Below are 17,398 nucleotides of genomic sequence, written 5' to 3' on the forward strand. Positions count from 1 at the left end.
CCCTTCCTCTATCTCTATTTCACTCTGCCCCCTCCCCCAGCTGCCTATCACCTCCCTCATGGTTCCGCCTCCTTCTACTACCCATTGTGTTTTCCCCTATTCCTTCTTCATCTTTCCTGCCTATCACTTCCCTGCTTCCCTTCCCCCACCTCTTTATCTTTCCCCTTACTGGTTTTTCACCTGGAACCTACCAGCCTTCTCCTTCCCACCCTCCCCCCACCTTCTTTATAGGGCCTCTGCCCTTCCCTCTTCAGTCCTGATGAAGGGTTCCGGTCTGAAACATTGACTGATCGTTTCCACGGATGCTGCTGGGCCTGCTAAGTTCCTCCAGCATGTTGTGAGTATTGCTTTGACCCCAGAATCTGCAGAGTATTTTGTGTTTTTTATTTTCATCTTTTACAGTTTCAAAATAACAAAAAAAGGAAAAGGGCCTGAAGCAAAAGTTTGGGCACCCTGCATGGCAGTACTTAGTAACACCCCCTTTGGCAAGTATCACAGCTTGTAAATGCTTTTTGTAGCCAGCTAAGAGTGTTTCAATTCTCGTTTGGAGGATTTTCACCCATTCTTCCTTGCAAAAGGCTTCTAGTTCTGTGAGATTCATGGGCCGTCTTGCATGGACTGCTCTTTTGAGGTCTATCCACAGATTCTCGATGATGATTAAGTCAGGGGACTGTGAGAGCCATGGCAAAACCTTCAGCTTGCACCTCTTGAGGTAGTCCATTGTAGATTTTGAGGTGTGTTTAGGTTCATTATCTTGTTGTAGAAGCCATCCTTTTTTCATCTTTGGTTTTTTTGCAGACAGTGTAACGTTTGCTTCCAGAATTTGCTGGTATTTAATTGAATTCATTCTTCCCTCTACCAGTAAATGTTCATGGAACATAGAATAGTAGAGCACAGTACAGGCCTTTCAGCCCACATTGTTGTGCCGACCCTCAAACCCTGCCCCCCACTTTAAATTCCTCCATATACCTGTCTAGTAGTCTCTTAAATTTCACTAGTGCATCTGCCTCCACCACTGACTCAGGCAGTGTATTCCATGCACCAACCACTCTCTGAGTAAAAAACCTTCCTCTAGTATCCCCCTTGAACTTCCCACCCCTTACCTTAAAGCCATGTCCTCTTGTATTGAACAGTGGTGCCCTGGGGAAGGGGTGCTGGCTATCCACTCTATCTGTCCCTCTTAATATCTTGTATACCTCTATCATGTCTCCTCTCATCTTCCTTCTCTCCAAAGAGTAAAGCCCTAGCTCCCTTAATCTCTGATCTTAATCCATATACTTTAAACCAGGAATCATCCTGGTAAATCTCCTCTGTACCCTTTCCAATGCTTCCACATCCTTCCTGTAGTGAGGTGACCAGAACTGGACACAGTACTCCAAGTGTGGCCTAATCAGGGTTTTATAGAGCTGCATTATTACCTCGCAACTCTTAAACTCTATCCCTCAACTTAAGAAAGCTAACACCCCATAAGCTTTCTTAACTACCCTATCTACCTGTGAGGCAACTTTCAGGGATCTGTGGACATGTACCCCCAGATTCCTCTGCTCCTCCACATTACCAAGTATCCTGCCATTTACTTTGTACTCTGCCTTGGAATTTGTCCTTCCAAAGTGTACCACCTCACACTTCTCCGGGTTGAACTCCATCTGCCACTTCTCAGCCCACTTCTGCATCCTATCAATGTCTCTCTGCAATCTTTGACAATCCTCTACACTATCTACAACACCACCAACCTTTGTGTCATCTGCAAACTTGCCAACCCACACTTCTACCCCCACATTCAGGTCGTTAATAAAAATCACGAAAAGTAGAGGTCCCAGAACTGATCCTTGTGGGATGCTATTAGTCACAACCCTCCAATCCTAATGCACTCTCTCCACCACAACCCTCTGCCTTCTGCAGGCAAGCCAATTGTGAATCCACCTGGCCAAACTTCCCTGGATCCCATGCCTTCTGACTTTCTGAATAAGCCTACTGTGTGGAACCTTGTCAAAAGCCTTACTAAAATCCATATAGATCATATCCACTGCACTACCCTCATCTATATGCCTGGTCACTTTCTCAAAGAACTCTATCAGGCTTGTTAGACATGATCTGGCCTTCACAAAGCCATGCTGACTATCCCTGATCAGACCATGATTCTCTAACTGGCCATAGATCCTATCTCTAAGAATCTTTTCCAACAGCTTTCCCACCACAGACCTAAGGCTTGCTGGATTATCCCTACTACCTTTTTTGAACAAGGGGACAACATTCGCCTCCCTCCAATCCTCCGGTACCATTCCCGTAGACAATGAGGACATATAGATCCTAGCCAGAGGCTCAGCAATCTCTTTCCTCACCTCGTGGAGCAGCCTGGGGAATATTCCGTCAGGCCCCGGGGACTTATCCGTCCTAATGTATTTTAATAACTCCAACACCTCCCCTGCCTTAATATCAACATGCTTCAGAACATCAGCCTCACTCATATTGTCCTCACCATCAAGTTCCCTCTTATTGGTGAATACCGAAGAGAAGTATTCACTGAGGACCTCGCTCACTTCCACAGCCTCCAGGCACATCTTCCCACCATTATCTCTAAACGGTCCTACCTTCACTCCTGTCATCCCTTTGTTCTTCACATAATTGAAGAATGCCTTGGGGTTTTCCTTTACCCTACTCGCCAAGGCCTTCTCATGCCCCCTTCTTGATCTTCTCAGCCCCTTCTTAAGCTCCTTTCTTGCTACCCTATATTCCTCAGCTGATCCTTGCTTCCTAAACCTCATGTATGCTGCCTTCTTCCACCTGAATAGATTGTCCACCTCACTTGTCACACATGGTTCCTTCACCCTACCATTCTTCATCTTCCTCACCAGGACAAATTTATCCCTAAAATCCTGCAAGAGATCTCTAAACATTGACCACATGTCCATAGTACATTTCCCTGCAAAATCATCATCCCAATTCACACCCGCAAGTTCTAGCCTTATAGCTTCATAATTTGCCCTTCCCCAATTAAAAAAAAATTCCTGTTCTCTCTGATTCTATCCTTTTCCATGATAATGCTGAAGGCCAGGGAGTGGTGGTCACTGTCCCCCAGACGCTCACCCACTGAGAGATCTGTGACCTGACCCGGTTTGTTACCTAATACTAGATCTAGTATGGCATTCCCCCTAGTTGGCCTGTCAACATACTGTGACAGGAATCCATTCCCCGTGCCACTGGCGTCAACACAAGCCCAAAGCATGGGTTGAACTACCCCATACTTAACAGTTGGAGAGGGGTTCTTTTCATGAAATTCTGCACCCTTTTTTCTCCAAATTTACCTTTGCTGATTGCAACCAAAAAGTTCTATTTGGAAGGTTCAAAGGAACATCTAAACAAGCCTGATGCATTTTGGAAACAAGTCCTGTGGACTGATGAAGTTAAAATAGAACTAGCGCGTGATTACTGTGAAGACAAGTGGACACCCAGTAGGATAGCTACAGGTATCACTTGGAGGAACTCAGTAAGTCAGGCAGCATCAGTGGAAATGATGAGTCGATGTTTTGGACTGGAACCCTTTGTCAAGACTCAAGAATGAAGGAGGGGGAAGGATTTGAAGAATGCTTGTAGGTTCGGTTGAAAGACCAGTAATTTGAAAGACAAAGGGGTGGGGGAGGGGAAGCATCGATGTCATAGGCAGGAAAACAATGGGTAGCAGAAGAAGGAGGTGGAACCATGAGGTTATAGGTGGAGGGGGCAGAGTGAAATAGGGTTAGAGGAAGGGAGGGGGAGGGAATTACTGGAAGTTGGAGAATTCTATGTTCATACCAAAGGGCTGGAGACTACCTAGACGGTATATGAGGTGTTGCTCCTCCAACCTGTGTTTAGCCTCATCACAGCAGTAGAGGTGTACAGGTGTACCAGACACTGATGTACACAGTGGATGTTGGAGATCATACATGGAGATGTCATGTGGACCAGATACTGAATGTTCAGCTGAAGAACACAACTGAGTTGATTGCATCCAACAAGATGGACACATTACAGGCACCAAACTTGCCTCTCAGTGATGATTATGTCACCAACAGCAACGTGAGAACGTTTGACAAGACACCAGCCGTCCTGATGCCACCCCACAGGTCCAAAGGCGCTATCCTGAAAGAAATGGAGTGCTACCCAAAAGACTGAATCTTTAGTGAAGTTAGGTATGGACTGTTATTGTGAAAGTACGCTTACTTGAATAAGGCTTCTAAAGGGGAAATTGAATGTTTTGTACATATACAGTTTGATATAATACTCTAAAGAGGGGGAGGAAGTGTAATGTAAGGATCTATTTCTCCTCCCTTGGAAGTTTCATGTTTTATTGTTTTGCAACATTGTATCAAAGTGGATTTAATTTTTTTCATTTTTTCTTTCCATTTCTCGATGCTTGACTTAACTGTATTCCAAGGGATATTCAGTGACTTGGAATTTTCTTGTATCTATCTCCAGATTTGTGCTTTTCAATAACCTTTTTGCAGGGTTGCCTGGAGTACTTTTCTGTCTTCATGGTGTAGTTTGTACTTAAATCAATTGAACCACCTTGACTGCACACAGGTGATCTCCATTTAACTAATTCCGTGACTTCTAAAACCACTTGGCTGCACCAGTGATGATTTTGTGTGTCATATTAAAGGGGGTGAATACTTATGCAATCAATTGTTTTGTTTTATATTTGTAATTAATTTAGATCACTTTGTAGGATCTGTTTTCACTTTGACACAAAAGACTCCAACGCACTGTTGGAGTGTCAAAAAAAGCCAAATTAAATCCACTGTGATTCAATGTTGTAAAACAATAGAACATGAAAACTTCCAGGGGAGGGCGAATACTTATTAGAGGCACTGTACCAGTTAACTTCTCCGAGTGCAAGCCTTCATTTATTTGATACATAGTTGTACAGACACAACAATGTCAGAATCGTCATCATCTTAGGAAGTCTTGTGGGATTGAAGATGACTGATTTCCACTGTTTAATTTGATGTGTTTAAAGAGCCCCTAGTGAGCCTGGCAGACCCTTCCAGAGGATGTAACAGGTGGTGCCTGATGGTCTGTGAGCTGTTGATGGTCTTCGAGCTGTTCTGTACCGTTCGTCTGGATTTTTGGCCTTCAGGATTCCAGATTCTGCTTCAGCATTTTGAGAGTCTGCCAGGAAAATTGAGGCCCGGTGTCTGCAAAACAACAAATCTGTTGAAAATTGCTATTACTGGGGTTAGAGGACTGTGTATGTGAGTGTGTGGGTGGGTGTGTAGGAAGGAGTGACTGGTCTTGTTTTGCTGTGGTTGTTTTGTGCAATTTTTTAGAAGATGTTTTGTATTCAATCAATGGCACCTTCTACCATAGGGAAGTCTGTGTTCTGAGAAAAGGCACCTGCTGTTTTTGCTTGTTGGTTTCATTTAAAGGAGGCAATATTATTAGCCATCCCTGGAAAAAGTAGTCGGTGATCTCTGACACACATCTGCATGTGTCAGTTTTTTACCCACCCCTCTCCTTGCACTGGTATTTTCCCTGTAACTGCAAGGTGTGACAGCTGTGTCTTCTCCTCCTCCCTTACCACTAAACAGCCCTTCTAGGTGAGGCAGAGGTTCACTTGCAGCATCATCTGCTCCACTTGGTGCTCACAATGTTCCGTTTACAGCTTAATGACATCCTTCCTGGAGCTTAGTGACTGGAATTATGGGGAACTCTTCAAGTGGGTATGACCAACGAGTTGTACTGTTGTAACACAGAGTCCCAAATCCTCTACTCTGTGCCCAGACTAATGATGGGAAGTGTGTCAAATAACTTCTTCACCAACCTGTCTGGATGTGTTGCTACTTTCAGTGCTTGACAACACTCGCTCGGCCTTACCAATTGCTGTGTAAGTCCTGCCCTGGTTAACTTATCAAAATTCATTTCTTTCTCCTTGGGTTACTGTATCAGTTGATCTAGGTCCTATTGAATTCTTCACTGCGCTTCAACAATTCTGGTGTCATCCACAAACTTACCAACCATGTCAATTGGATTGTAATCTAGATCGTTTATATTGGACCCAGCATTGACTTTTGGTGTGTAATTTCTGTGTGTCGTTGTTCGGTTATTGTTTACAACCTAATGATGGCAGAATATGAGTTTTAATACCATGTCTAATGTCAGTACTATTGATAAAGTTCAATAATATCAATGATATTCCTGAAATTTAATTTTGCTCATAGCTGCTTGTATCTGCTATCACTGTTCAAATTTCCCTAAAGGACAATGCTATTTATTATATTATTAATAAGAATGATGCTGTTAATCAGTGGTAGTTATATCCTGTAATTTGAACTTAGTTACATTGAAATGTCATCCTTCTTGCTTAGTCATATAATGAATTCTGTAATGCATGGGAGGTTTAAATTATTTAAGAGAAATTGAATTCTATTTGATGGTCACCAGAGAACAAAACATATTTTTTAAAAAAATGTTGCAGATGCTGAAAATCTGAAATAAAACCAGAAAATCATAGAAAATGAAATTCTTTTGGTTGGTCCCAAAGCCAAAAGAGATAAACTTCTTGATAAACTTGGGGACTTGGTTCCCTTTGTAAAATTAGTAGTTACCCTGGGTGTTATCCTTGATTTAGATTTGAATTTTAAATCCCACATAAAGTGACCAGAAGAGCATTTCTACACTTAAAAATATTGCAAAAGTATGTTCGTTTCCGTTATGTAATGATGCTGAAAAATAATTCACACCTTCATATTGAATAGAGTAGGTTACTGCAAAGCATTTCTGACTGTCTTTTCAAAGCAATCTATTGACAAACTTCAACTCATTCAGAATGTTGCTGCTGCTCCAGGATGAAGGAACGTATCACTCCCACCCCTAGATAACCCTGCATTGGCTTCCTGTATCTTTATAGTCATAGTCATACTTTATTGATCCAGGGGGAAATTGGTTTTCATTACAGTTGCACCATAAATAATAAATAGTAATAAAAACCATAAGTAGTTAAATAGTAATATGTAAATTATGCCAGGAAATAAGTCCAGGACCAGCCTATTGGCTCAGGGTGTCTGACCCTCCAAGGGAGGAGTTGTAAAGTTTGATGGCCACAGGCAGGAACAACCTCCCATGATTCCCAGTGTTGTATCTCGGTGGAATGAGTCTCTGGCTGAATGTACTCCTGTCCCCACCCAGTACATTATGTAGTGGATGGGAGACATTGTCCAAGATGGCATGCAACTTAGACAGCATCTTCTTTTCAGACACCACCGTCAGAGAATCCAGTTCCATCCCCACAACATTACTGGCCTTACGAATGAGTTTGTTGATTCTGTTGGTGTCTGCTACCCTCAGACTGCTGCCAGTTTAAAGTTATATTACTTGTTTTTAAAACTCTTAATAGTCTGGGACAGGAGCATCAAATAATTGTTTTTGTTTTATAATCTTGCTTGAGTACTTGGGTCATCTTTCACCACTCTCTTAAATTTAAACGATCTCCCTCAAAAGATAATCGGCAGGGCAGTCTTCTTAAACTAAGCTCCTAAACTGTGGAATTCAAAACCTAAAACCATAGGGGATGCAGACTCAGCTGACACTTTTAAACACCAGCTCAAAAACCTATTTATTTAACCTTACATTTAACTAACATCTTTTTATCTTTTATTTTCATGTTTATTTTTATTTTTTATTTTATTTTTATGTTTGTACTTTTATCCCATTGTGAAGCACTTTGAGTGACATCATTGGTATGAAAAGTGCTCTGTAACATTGTTTTATTATAGAAATATGATATCAGATAGCATCTCTAGGGCGGGAGACATAATTAATAATTTGTGTTGATGACCTTGATTCAGAAAAAGAATTGCATTTATGTAAATGCATTTCATGTCTTTAACAAAATACAAATCTCTTGAATTGTAATCACTGATGTCCCTTTTAGTCCAGAAGCAACTTATATGTATTATCTCAAAGTGATAAGTTAGTGATGGGAATTGAGGAATAAATATTGGTCCAAACACTAATGTTAATTCTGCTAATTCTTTTCGTTAGAGAACAATCTTAACAACTGTTCTCTAAGAAAATGGATTACAACTGCTGAACATGAAGAATATGGATGGCCTGAAATGTAAACTTTGTTTCATTCTGCTCAGATTATTTGAGGATTTTCTGTTTTTATACCAAGATGCAATTATTGTCAATAAAAATACACTAGGTGTCCACTGTTCGAGGTTTATGAATGAAATTGTTATGGATACAGTATACCAAGTTGACTTAATACATAGAAATCTGACTGTACACATAGTTTACCCCATGCTAATAAAAATGTGTATTTAAATTAGAATTGTTCATTGAGCAGTATTATTAATATATGCTTTTTAAAAAGTCTACAGCTTTGCCCTTTACTTGATTCAACATGTTTTTATGATTACGATTTTGTTTGTTTTCAGGTATTGTGGAGAAAGGCCTTCAATCATGACAATGTTTCTGAAGAAATTAGGATATGAGGTAATCATATAACAATTGTTGCTTGGGGATAAATATTATTAACTGTTGAGGAATTGTATGTAATTTCCTGAGAGTATAATGGATCAAAATAAATTTGGAAATATTCTGTAGAGCTGGAAGGTGGATAGTTTGAAAAGTTTTATAACTATTAATTTCTCAATCATTGTCACTGTCATATTTCCTTTCTGGACAAAGTACCACATGCAGATTACCTGTGGAGTTTCCTTTGTGATATACAGTCAGACAGTGTGGAAATGGGTCCTTTGGCCCAACTCATCCCTGGGAAAAAAAACCATCTGTATTCCTTATAATCTTCTATAACTCATGTCACCTGTTAGTCTTATACAAACCAAGGAAAGAAGTTCCAATCTACACAACCTCTCCTTGTATCTCAGACCCCCGAGTCCAGGGAACATCCTGGCAAATCTTTTATGTTCTTTTTCTAGTTTAATAACATCTTTCCTATAACAGTGTGACCAAAACTGTATACATTACTCCAAATGTGGCCTCATCAGTTTCTTACATAACTCTAACATGATTCCCCAACTACTATACTCAGTGCCCTGGCAGAAAACCAATGTGCCAAACATCATCTCCATCACTCTATCTAACCATGATGCTGCCTTCAGTGAATTATACACTTGCACTCCTCGGCTTCTCTGTACCTCAACACTCCACAGGGCCCTACCTTTCACTGCTTAAGTCCTACCTCCCAAAATGCAATATGTACCATTTTTTTCTGGTATGAAAGCCATTCACCAATACACCTAGATGATTAAGATTCCCCTGTAATTTTTCTTAAAGTGCTACATTATCTACAACCCCACCTATTTTGGTATCATCCGCAAAGTACTAACCTTGTTTTGTATATTTAACATACAAATTTTCAATATAAATTACAAATAAGAGAAGCCCAGCACCAATTCTTGTGGCATAGCAATAGACATTGGCCTCCAGTCCAAGAAACAATCCTCAACCATCATCCCTTGCATCCTACCACTGAGCTCATTGTAAATCAATAATGTCTTTTCCTGGACCTTTCATACTAGCTTGCCATGAAGGACCTTGTTAAAGGCTTTGTGTGAGCCAAAAACACTCATTTCCCCTATTTTGTTAGCTTCCATCATTTCTCCATAGTAAAAACAAGAGAAAAATTCATTAAAAACCTTACTTATTTCCTTTGGTTCCACACACAGACAGCCATGCTGATCTTTAAGAGGACCTATTGTCTCCCTAACCACCCTTTTGCTTTTAATATTCCTATAGAACCTCTTGGGATTTTGCCTCACTTTGCCTGCCAATTCTTTCTCATATCCTTTTCTTATTCTCCAAACCTCTCTCTAAGTGCACTTCTACAATTCTTGTAGATTCCTATTTCCCAGTTGTTCATGTGCAGTGTATGCCTCCCTCTTTTTTTCTAACCAGGGTTCCCAAAACTTGCTAGCTTTGCCCATCACCGTAACAGGAATATGTAGGCGCTGAGGTCTTCACCTCACACTTCTAAAGGCCTCCCACTTGGAAGACATTCTTTCCCCTGCAAGCAAACTTGTCCAATCAATTGCTGCAAGATCCTGCCTAACAACTCCAAACTTTATTCTAGTTCAGGACTTTAACCTGTGAATCTGCTGTACCTTTCTGCATTGCTATTTTAAAACTAACAGAGTTCTGGTAACTGGAGCCAAACTGCTGTCTGGCAGACACATCCACCATTTGCCCTTCCTCATTCCACAGGAGGATGTCCTGTGTTGCGGTGTACCTAGACATTTTTTTACTTCACTGTCTACCTGCGATGCCACATTCAGAAGAATATGTACTTGTACTCCAATGTCTGTCCATTCCACAATGCTCACCAGGGCCTTATCACTTATTGTGGAAGCTCTACCCTGGTTTGATCTCCCAAACTCTCGCTCCTCAAATTTACCTGAACTGAATGGCATTTGCTACTTCTTGGTCCAGTTCCCTAGCTGATCAAAATCCTCCTGTAGTTTTTGATGACTTAGTTTACTGTTTATAATAGTATCTATTTTAATGTCATCTGTAAATTTACTAATCATGCCTTGCACATTCTCATCAAAATGGTTTTCATAAATGATACCCAATAACTTGCCCAGCACTAGTCTTTATGGCACATTATAAATAACTAGCCTCCAATCCAGGAAACAACTTTCCACCATCAGCCTCTGCTTTCCACCATCAAGACACTGAACCAGCTCTCCATAGGTCCTGTGCAATCTCATCTTCCAGAGTGGTGTTTTGTGTGGATCCTTTAGCCTTGCAAAAGTCCACCACCCTGACTCATCAACTGTGTTGGTTACCTCCTTGAAGCATTCTAACATGCACAAAGTTGTGCTAACTACCCCCAACGAGTCCTTGTATATCCAAATACTGACAGATTCTGCCCCTCAGAATCGCGGCGAGCAACATGCCCACCACTGAAAAAAAGTTAATGGAATATAGAACATCATAGCACAGGAACAGGCCCTACAGCCCCCAATGTTGTGCCAAACCAATTAAATTAGTAATCAATTTGTAACTTAATTAATTTTTTCTTCCTACCCAATGTCTGTATCCTTCCAATTTCCTCACAATTATGTGCCTATCTAAATGTCTCTTAAAAGTGACTAATATTTCTGCCTCTTCGACCACCCCAGACAGCATTCCAGGCACCTACCACTCTGTGTTTTTAAAAATAGCCCCTCACATCTCCTTTGAAATTACCCCCTTTCACCTTCAATGCACAACCACTGGTATTAGACATTTCAACCCTTGGAAAAAAGATACTGTCTGTCTAATCTATCTGTGCCTCTCATAACCTTATAAATGTCTATCAGATCTCCCCTCAGCTTTTACCACTCCAGAGAAAACAACCCAAGTTTGTCCAACCTCTTGTGATAGTACATGGCCTCTACTCCAGGCAACATCCTAGTAAACCTCTTCTGCACCCTCTCCAAAGGCTCAACATCCTTCCAAAAATGCGGTGACCAGAAATGTATGCAATATGCCAGATGCAGACTAATAAGATTTCTGCAGAGCTGCAACATGACTTTTGAACTCAGTGCCTTGACTAATAGAGACAAGCATGCCATATGCCTTCTAAACCGCCCCTATCAACCTGTGTGGCTGCTTTCAAGAAGCTATGAACTTGGATGCTAAGGTCCCTCTGTTCATCAACACTGTTAAGAATCTTGCCATTAACAGTGTACTGTCTGTTTGTATTTGCCCTACCAAAGTACAACACCTCACATTTGGCCAGGTTAAACTCCACCTGCCATTTCTCCACCCATACCTGCAGCTGATCAATATGCCATTGCATTCTTTGCCAGTCTTCTGCGCGATACAGAACGCTACCAATCTTTATTCATCTGCAAGCTTACAAACCCACCCATCGACATTTGCATCCAGGTTATTTATATACATGACAAACATCAGATGTCCCAGTACAAATCACTGTGGAACAACACTAATCACAGACGTCCATCTAGAATAAATCCCTTTGACCATCATCCTCTGTCTTCTACGGGCAAGGCAGTTCTGAATCCAAATTGCCATTTCACCAATGATCCCATGCATCTTTATCTTCTGGATGAGCCTTCCATGAGGGACCTTATCAAATGCCTGACTTAAATCCATGTAAGCAACATAAATAGCTCTACCTTCATCAATCACCCTCATCACCTCTTCAAAAAACTGAACCTTAAATTAGTAAGACAGGACGTGTCCTGCACAAAGCCAGGCTGGCTCTACCTAATTAGGCCATGGTTTTCCAAATGCTCATAAATCCTATCCCTGCAAATTATCTCCTGTAACTTTGCTACCACTGATGTGAGACTCACAGGTCTACAGTTTCCAGGATTATCCCTGATTCCTTTCTTGAATAATGGAACAACATTAGCTACTCTTTAATCCTCAGAGACATTGCCTGTTGCTAGATAGGGTAAAAGTATATTGGTCAAGGCCTCAGTAATCTCTTCTCTTGCCTCTCTTAATGACCTGGATTATATCCCATCAGGCCTCAGGGATTTATCCATTTTATTGCTATTCAAGAGACCCAACACTACCTCCTCACTTTTGATGTATGCCTAAAATGCTTTGGAATTGTCTTTAATGCTACTTGCCAAGGACTTTTTGTAGCTGTTCCTGGGTTTCCAAATTGCATTCTTGAGTTATTTTCTGGCTTCTTGCTTCCTTTACATACTTCCCTTTTCTTGTTGACTAAATTCATCACCTCTCTCAACATCCAAGGTTCTCTTACTTTGCCATCTTTGTCCTTCCTTCTTATTTGAACAGACGTGTCCTGCATTCTGTGTAGTTAGTATTTAAACACACTCCACATATCAGATATGGACTTTCCCATTAACAGGACTTCCCAATTAACTCTTCCTAGTTCTTGCCTAATGCTCTGCCAATTTGCCCTGTTCCAATTTCAAATTCTCCCGCATGTCCATACTTACTATCTATAGTGATCTTAAAACTTAAGGAGTTGTGGTCATTGTTCCCCAATTGTTGGTCATCTGGCCAAGCTCAGTACCCGAAGCCAGGTCCAGTACAGCTCCTTTTCTTCAGAATCGATCAGATTTAATATGTTGTGAAATTTGTTATCTTTACTGCAGCAGCACAATGAAATACATGATTAATAAATATAGAGAAACCAAAAATAGAGTTACGTTAAGTAAATAAATGTTTGTTAAATGTTAAGTTAAAATAAGTAGTGCAGAATAACAGAAACAAAGAAGTAGAAATGTAGTGTTCATGAGTTCAGTGTCCATTTAGAAATCGTATGGCAGAGGAGAAGACGCTGTTCCTAAATCACTGAGTTTGTGCCTTCAGGCTTCTGTAACTCCTTCCTGATGGTACCAATGTGAAGAAGGCATGTCCTGGGTGGTGGGATCCTTAATGATGGATTCTAACTTCCTAAGGCACCACTCGTTGAAGATGTCTTGGATACTATGGTGGCTGGTACCCATGACAGAGCTGACTAATTTTACAAGTTTCTGCAACTTATTTTGATCTTGTGCGGTACCCCCCCCCCCCCCCACCCAATATACCAGATGGTGATGCAGCCAGTCAGAATGCTCTCCACGGTACATTTGTAGAGGTTTGAGTATTCTTGTTGACAAAACCAAATCTTCCCGAACTCCAAATGAAATATAGCTACTGTCCTGCCTTCTTTATAGCTGCAGCAATGTGTTGCATCCAGGGTTAGTCCTCAGAAATTTGACACCCAGGAACTTGAAATTGCTCACTCTCTCCACTTCTGATCCCTCTGAGGATTGGTTTGTGTTCCCTCATCTTATCCTTCCTGAAGTCCACAATCAGCTCTTTGGTTTTGCTGACATTGAGTGCAAGGTCCTCTTATTGTTGAACAATCTATGTATTTATTTAAGAAGCCCTCCTGGATTCACCTAACAAATTTTGCACTCGGAAGGTACCAGTTTATATTGCTGGAGTCCCCCACGACAATGACCCTATTATTTTTACATCTTTCCTTAATCTGCCAGCATATCTCATCTTCAATGTTGTGATGACTATTGGAGTGTCTGTAGTACAATCCCAGCAGAGTTTACTTCCTTCCTGTTTCTGAATTTTATCCTACAGACTCAGTTTCTGAACCCTGCATTCAGTCCCCTCTGAGTGCAGCTGTGATATTGTCCCTAATTAGTAGTCAACTCCCCCACCTCTTTTACCTCCCTGCTATCTTTTCTAAAAGATCAAACCCTGGGACATTAAGTGTCTATTCCCATCCCCCTCTCAACCAGATCTCTGTAATGGCCACAACGTTATAGTTCCATGTACTGATCCATGCTCTTAAGTTCATCACCTTTATCCATAATACTCCTAGTATTTAAATAAACGCTCACGCACGCATGCATACACACAGACACACACACATTCATTTCTGTCACACAATGATGCTGAAAAACTAATTCATGCCTTTATATCAAATAGACTAGATTACTGCAATGCACTTTTATACAAACCCTCCAAATAAATCTTCAACTCATTCAGAATGCTGCTGCTAGACTTGTACTCAAAACCAGGATGACAGAACATATCACTCCCATCCTAGCTACTCTGCATTAGCTTCCTGTACCTCTTAGAATTGATTTTAAAGTTATTTTACTTGTTTTCTGAAGCTCTTATAGGTTTGTGACTGAAGTACATCACAGAATCGTTTCACTTTGTAACCCTGCTTGAGCTCTCAGGTCTTCTTCTGCCAGTCTCTTAAATTTAGACAATCTGCTACAAAAGATAATTGGCAGGCCAACTTTTATGAACTACACTCCTAAACTGAGGAAGTCAATACTTAAAATTATAAGGGATGCAGACTCGGTTGACACTTTTAAATGACAGCTCAAAGCCTGTTCATTTAAGCTTGCTTTTAACTAACATTTTTTGTCTTTTATTTTCATGTTTGTACTTTTATCCCATTGTAAAGCACTTTGAACTACATCATCTGACTGAAAAGTGCTCTATGAATAATGTTGTTACTTCTACTTCGAACTATCTGTCTCATCATATCTATGACTTTGCACCTGCCTGTTTTTACTGACCCTGACATCTATATTTCTCACCATCCCTCCACTTTCTGAACGGATGCTCTGGATCCCATCCTCTGCCAGACTAATTTAAACACTCCCTAGTAGCACTGCTGAACTTCCCTGTCAGAATATTGGCTCCCCTCCTGACCTTCTTGTACAGGTCACCCCGGCCCCAGAACAGGTTCCAATGATCCAAGAATCTGAAACCCTTTCTCCTTGCACCAGTTCCTCAGCCACTCATTCATCCGTACTGTCAGCCTATTCCTGACCTTAACTAGCATATGGCACTGGGAGTAATTTAGAGATTACTACCTTAGAGGTCCTGCTCTTCAGTCTCTTTCCTAACTCCCTGTACAGGACCTCTTCCCGCTTTCCACCCATGTCTTTGTGCTGCTCACCCTCTGTCTTGAGAATATTCTGTCGCCGCTCTGAAACATCCTGAACCCTAGCTGCCAGGAGGTGACAAACCACCCTGGTGTCATCTTTGCAGCCACAGAATATCTTGCCTGTCCCCCTAACACTCGAGTCTCATATCACTATCGCTCTGCCTGACTTTACCCTTCCTTGCTGAGCCTTGGAACAAGCCACAGGTTCACGGGTCTGGCAGTGGCTGCTGCTGCTACTGCTACTGTGCTCTGATAGGTCACCTCTCCCCCCCCCCCCCTCCGGCCAGCAGTATCTGAAGGGGTATACTTGTTACTGAGAGCAATGGTCACAGAGGAACCCCGCACTGACTATTTACTCCCCTTACTCCTCCAAGTGGTTACCCATCTACTTTCTGAAGCCTGTGCTCGGGATTTGACCACATCAGTAAAAGTCACATCTTTGAGCTTTTCAGCCTCCTGGATGGTCCTGAGTACATCCACATCTAGCTCCAGTTCCTTGACCTTGTCACTTCAGCTGAAGTTGGGTGCACTTGCAGATATCATCATCAGGGAAACTGTTAGGTATCCTGCAATCCCACATCTCGCAGGAGGAGCATTCCATTGTCTCAATTACCATCCTGCTTGCACTTGTTATACCTTTGGCTCTAATTTCTTAAGCTCAAATTCTGCAATCAACTAAATGATTCAAGAAGGTGCAGCACCCTTTACCTCCACCAAATCCTCCCACCCAAATCTGGCCCATTCACACAATGGCCAGATTGCTAACACCCCATTTCTTTTCATTAAGCCTGTAATGCCATAGGATTTTATCTTGTTAAGCAGTCTCATGTGTGGCACCTTATCAAATGCCTTCTGAAAATCCAAGTAAATGATACCTACTGCCTCTCCTTTGTCCACCCTGTTTGTTACTTCCTCGAAGAACTCTAACAGATTTGTCAGTAACGAATTCCCTTTACAGAAACCATGCTGACTTTAACTTATTTTATCATTACTCTCCAAGCAACCCAAAACCTTGCCCTTAATAATAGACTCCAACACTTTCCCAGCCACTGAGATTAAGCTCACTGGTTTATAATTCCCTTCATTTTGCCTTTCTCCCTTCTTAAAGTGTGGAGTAACATTTTCAATCATCCAGATTTTCAACCATGCCAGATCAAGTGATTCTTGAAAGATCATGACCAATGTATCTGTTATCTCTTCAGCAATCTCTCTCAGGATTCTGGGATGTAGTCCATCTGGTCCAGGTGACTTATCCACTTTAAGACCTTTGAGTTTGCCTAGCACTTTGTAATAGCAATAGCACTCACTGCTGCTCCTTGACACTCACAGACCTCTGGCCTCACGTTTAACTAATGTGCTGGAGTTCTTTCCAGATGTACAGTGTAGAATGAATAAATGGAACATGCCGATGTGGATCTTCAGGAGGCTTCTAATGTTCATTGACACAGTAGGAGAACATAAAATAGGATTCAGTGTATGAGTAGAATGAGTGGGGTTGTATGAGTTTAGAGTTTGCACTCTGGGCTTGCTGTTCGTGATGTACAGGGCAGATTTAAAGGGGCCAAATGTCATTCTTTCATGTTTTGTGGATGATGCTAAATGGGGTGAGGTTGTAAAGAGGCCTCAAACATATGTTAAGATGGAAAAGTATGAAGTTATATTTTGCTGTACTAGTAAAGTAGCAATGCTGAGATATTATTGATGTTCAAAGAGACCTGGGTGTCCTTGGGGCAAGCTATTGGATGCCACCATTTCAGCGTAGCAAGTCTAGGAGGAGAAATGGTTGACTGGCCTGCATTATGAGAGGATTTGAATGTAGAAGCAATTGTATTGAGCATTGATCTAATTGCCTATGGTGTATTGTGTCCAATTTTATTCTTCTTACATAATGGAGGGAGTTGCTGAGATGGTGGGAGTGGTGATAACAAGCTGTGATGATACAGGGCTGAGCAGGTCTTGGATGTTCATGTAGGCTGAATTCTCGTATGGTTTTCACAC

At 41.3% G+C, this 17,398-nt stretch overlaps 1 protein-coding gene across 1 annotated transcript in view; it reads left to right on the top strand.

The window, feature by feature from the left end:
- LOC140210099 (uncharacterized) overlaps positions 1-17,398 on the top strand; it is a 58,534-nt gene that overhangs the window by 37,895 nt on the left and 3,241 nt on the right. Inside the window, exon 5 of the mRNA XM_072278968.1 lies at positions 8,418-8,475. Within this exon, the coding sequence (XP_072135069.1) occupies positions 8,418-8,475 (58 nt within the window). The remainder of the gene's footprint in view (positions 1-8,417; positions 8,476-17,398) is intronic.

The sequence above is a fragment of the Mobula birostris genome, chromosome 1 (genome assembly GCF_030028105.1).
Source record: "Mobula birostris isolate sMobBir1 chromosome 1, sMobBir1.hap1, whole genome shotgun sequence".
Lineage (NCBI taxonomy): Eukaryota > Metazoa > Chordata > Chondrichthyes > Myliobatiformes > Myliobatidae > Mobula > Mobula birostris.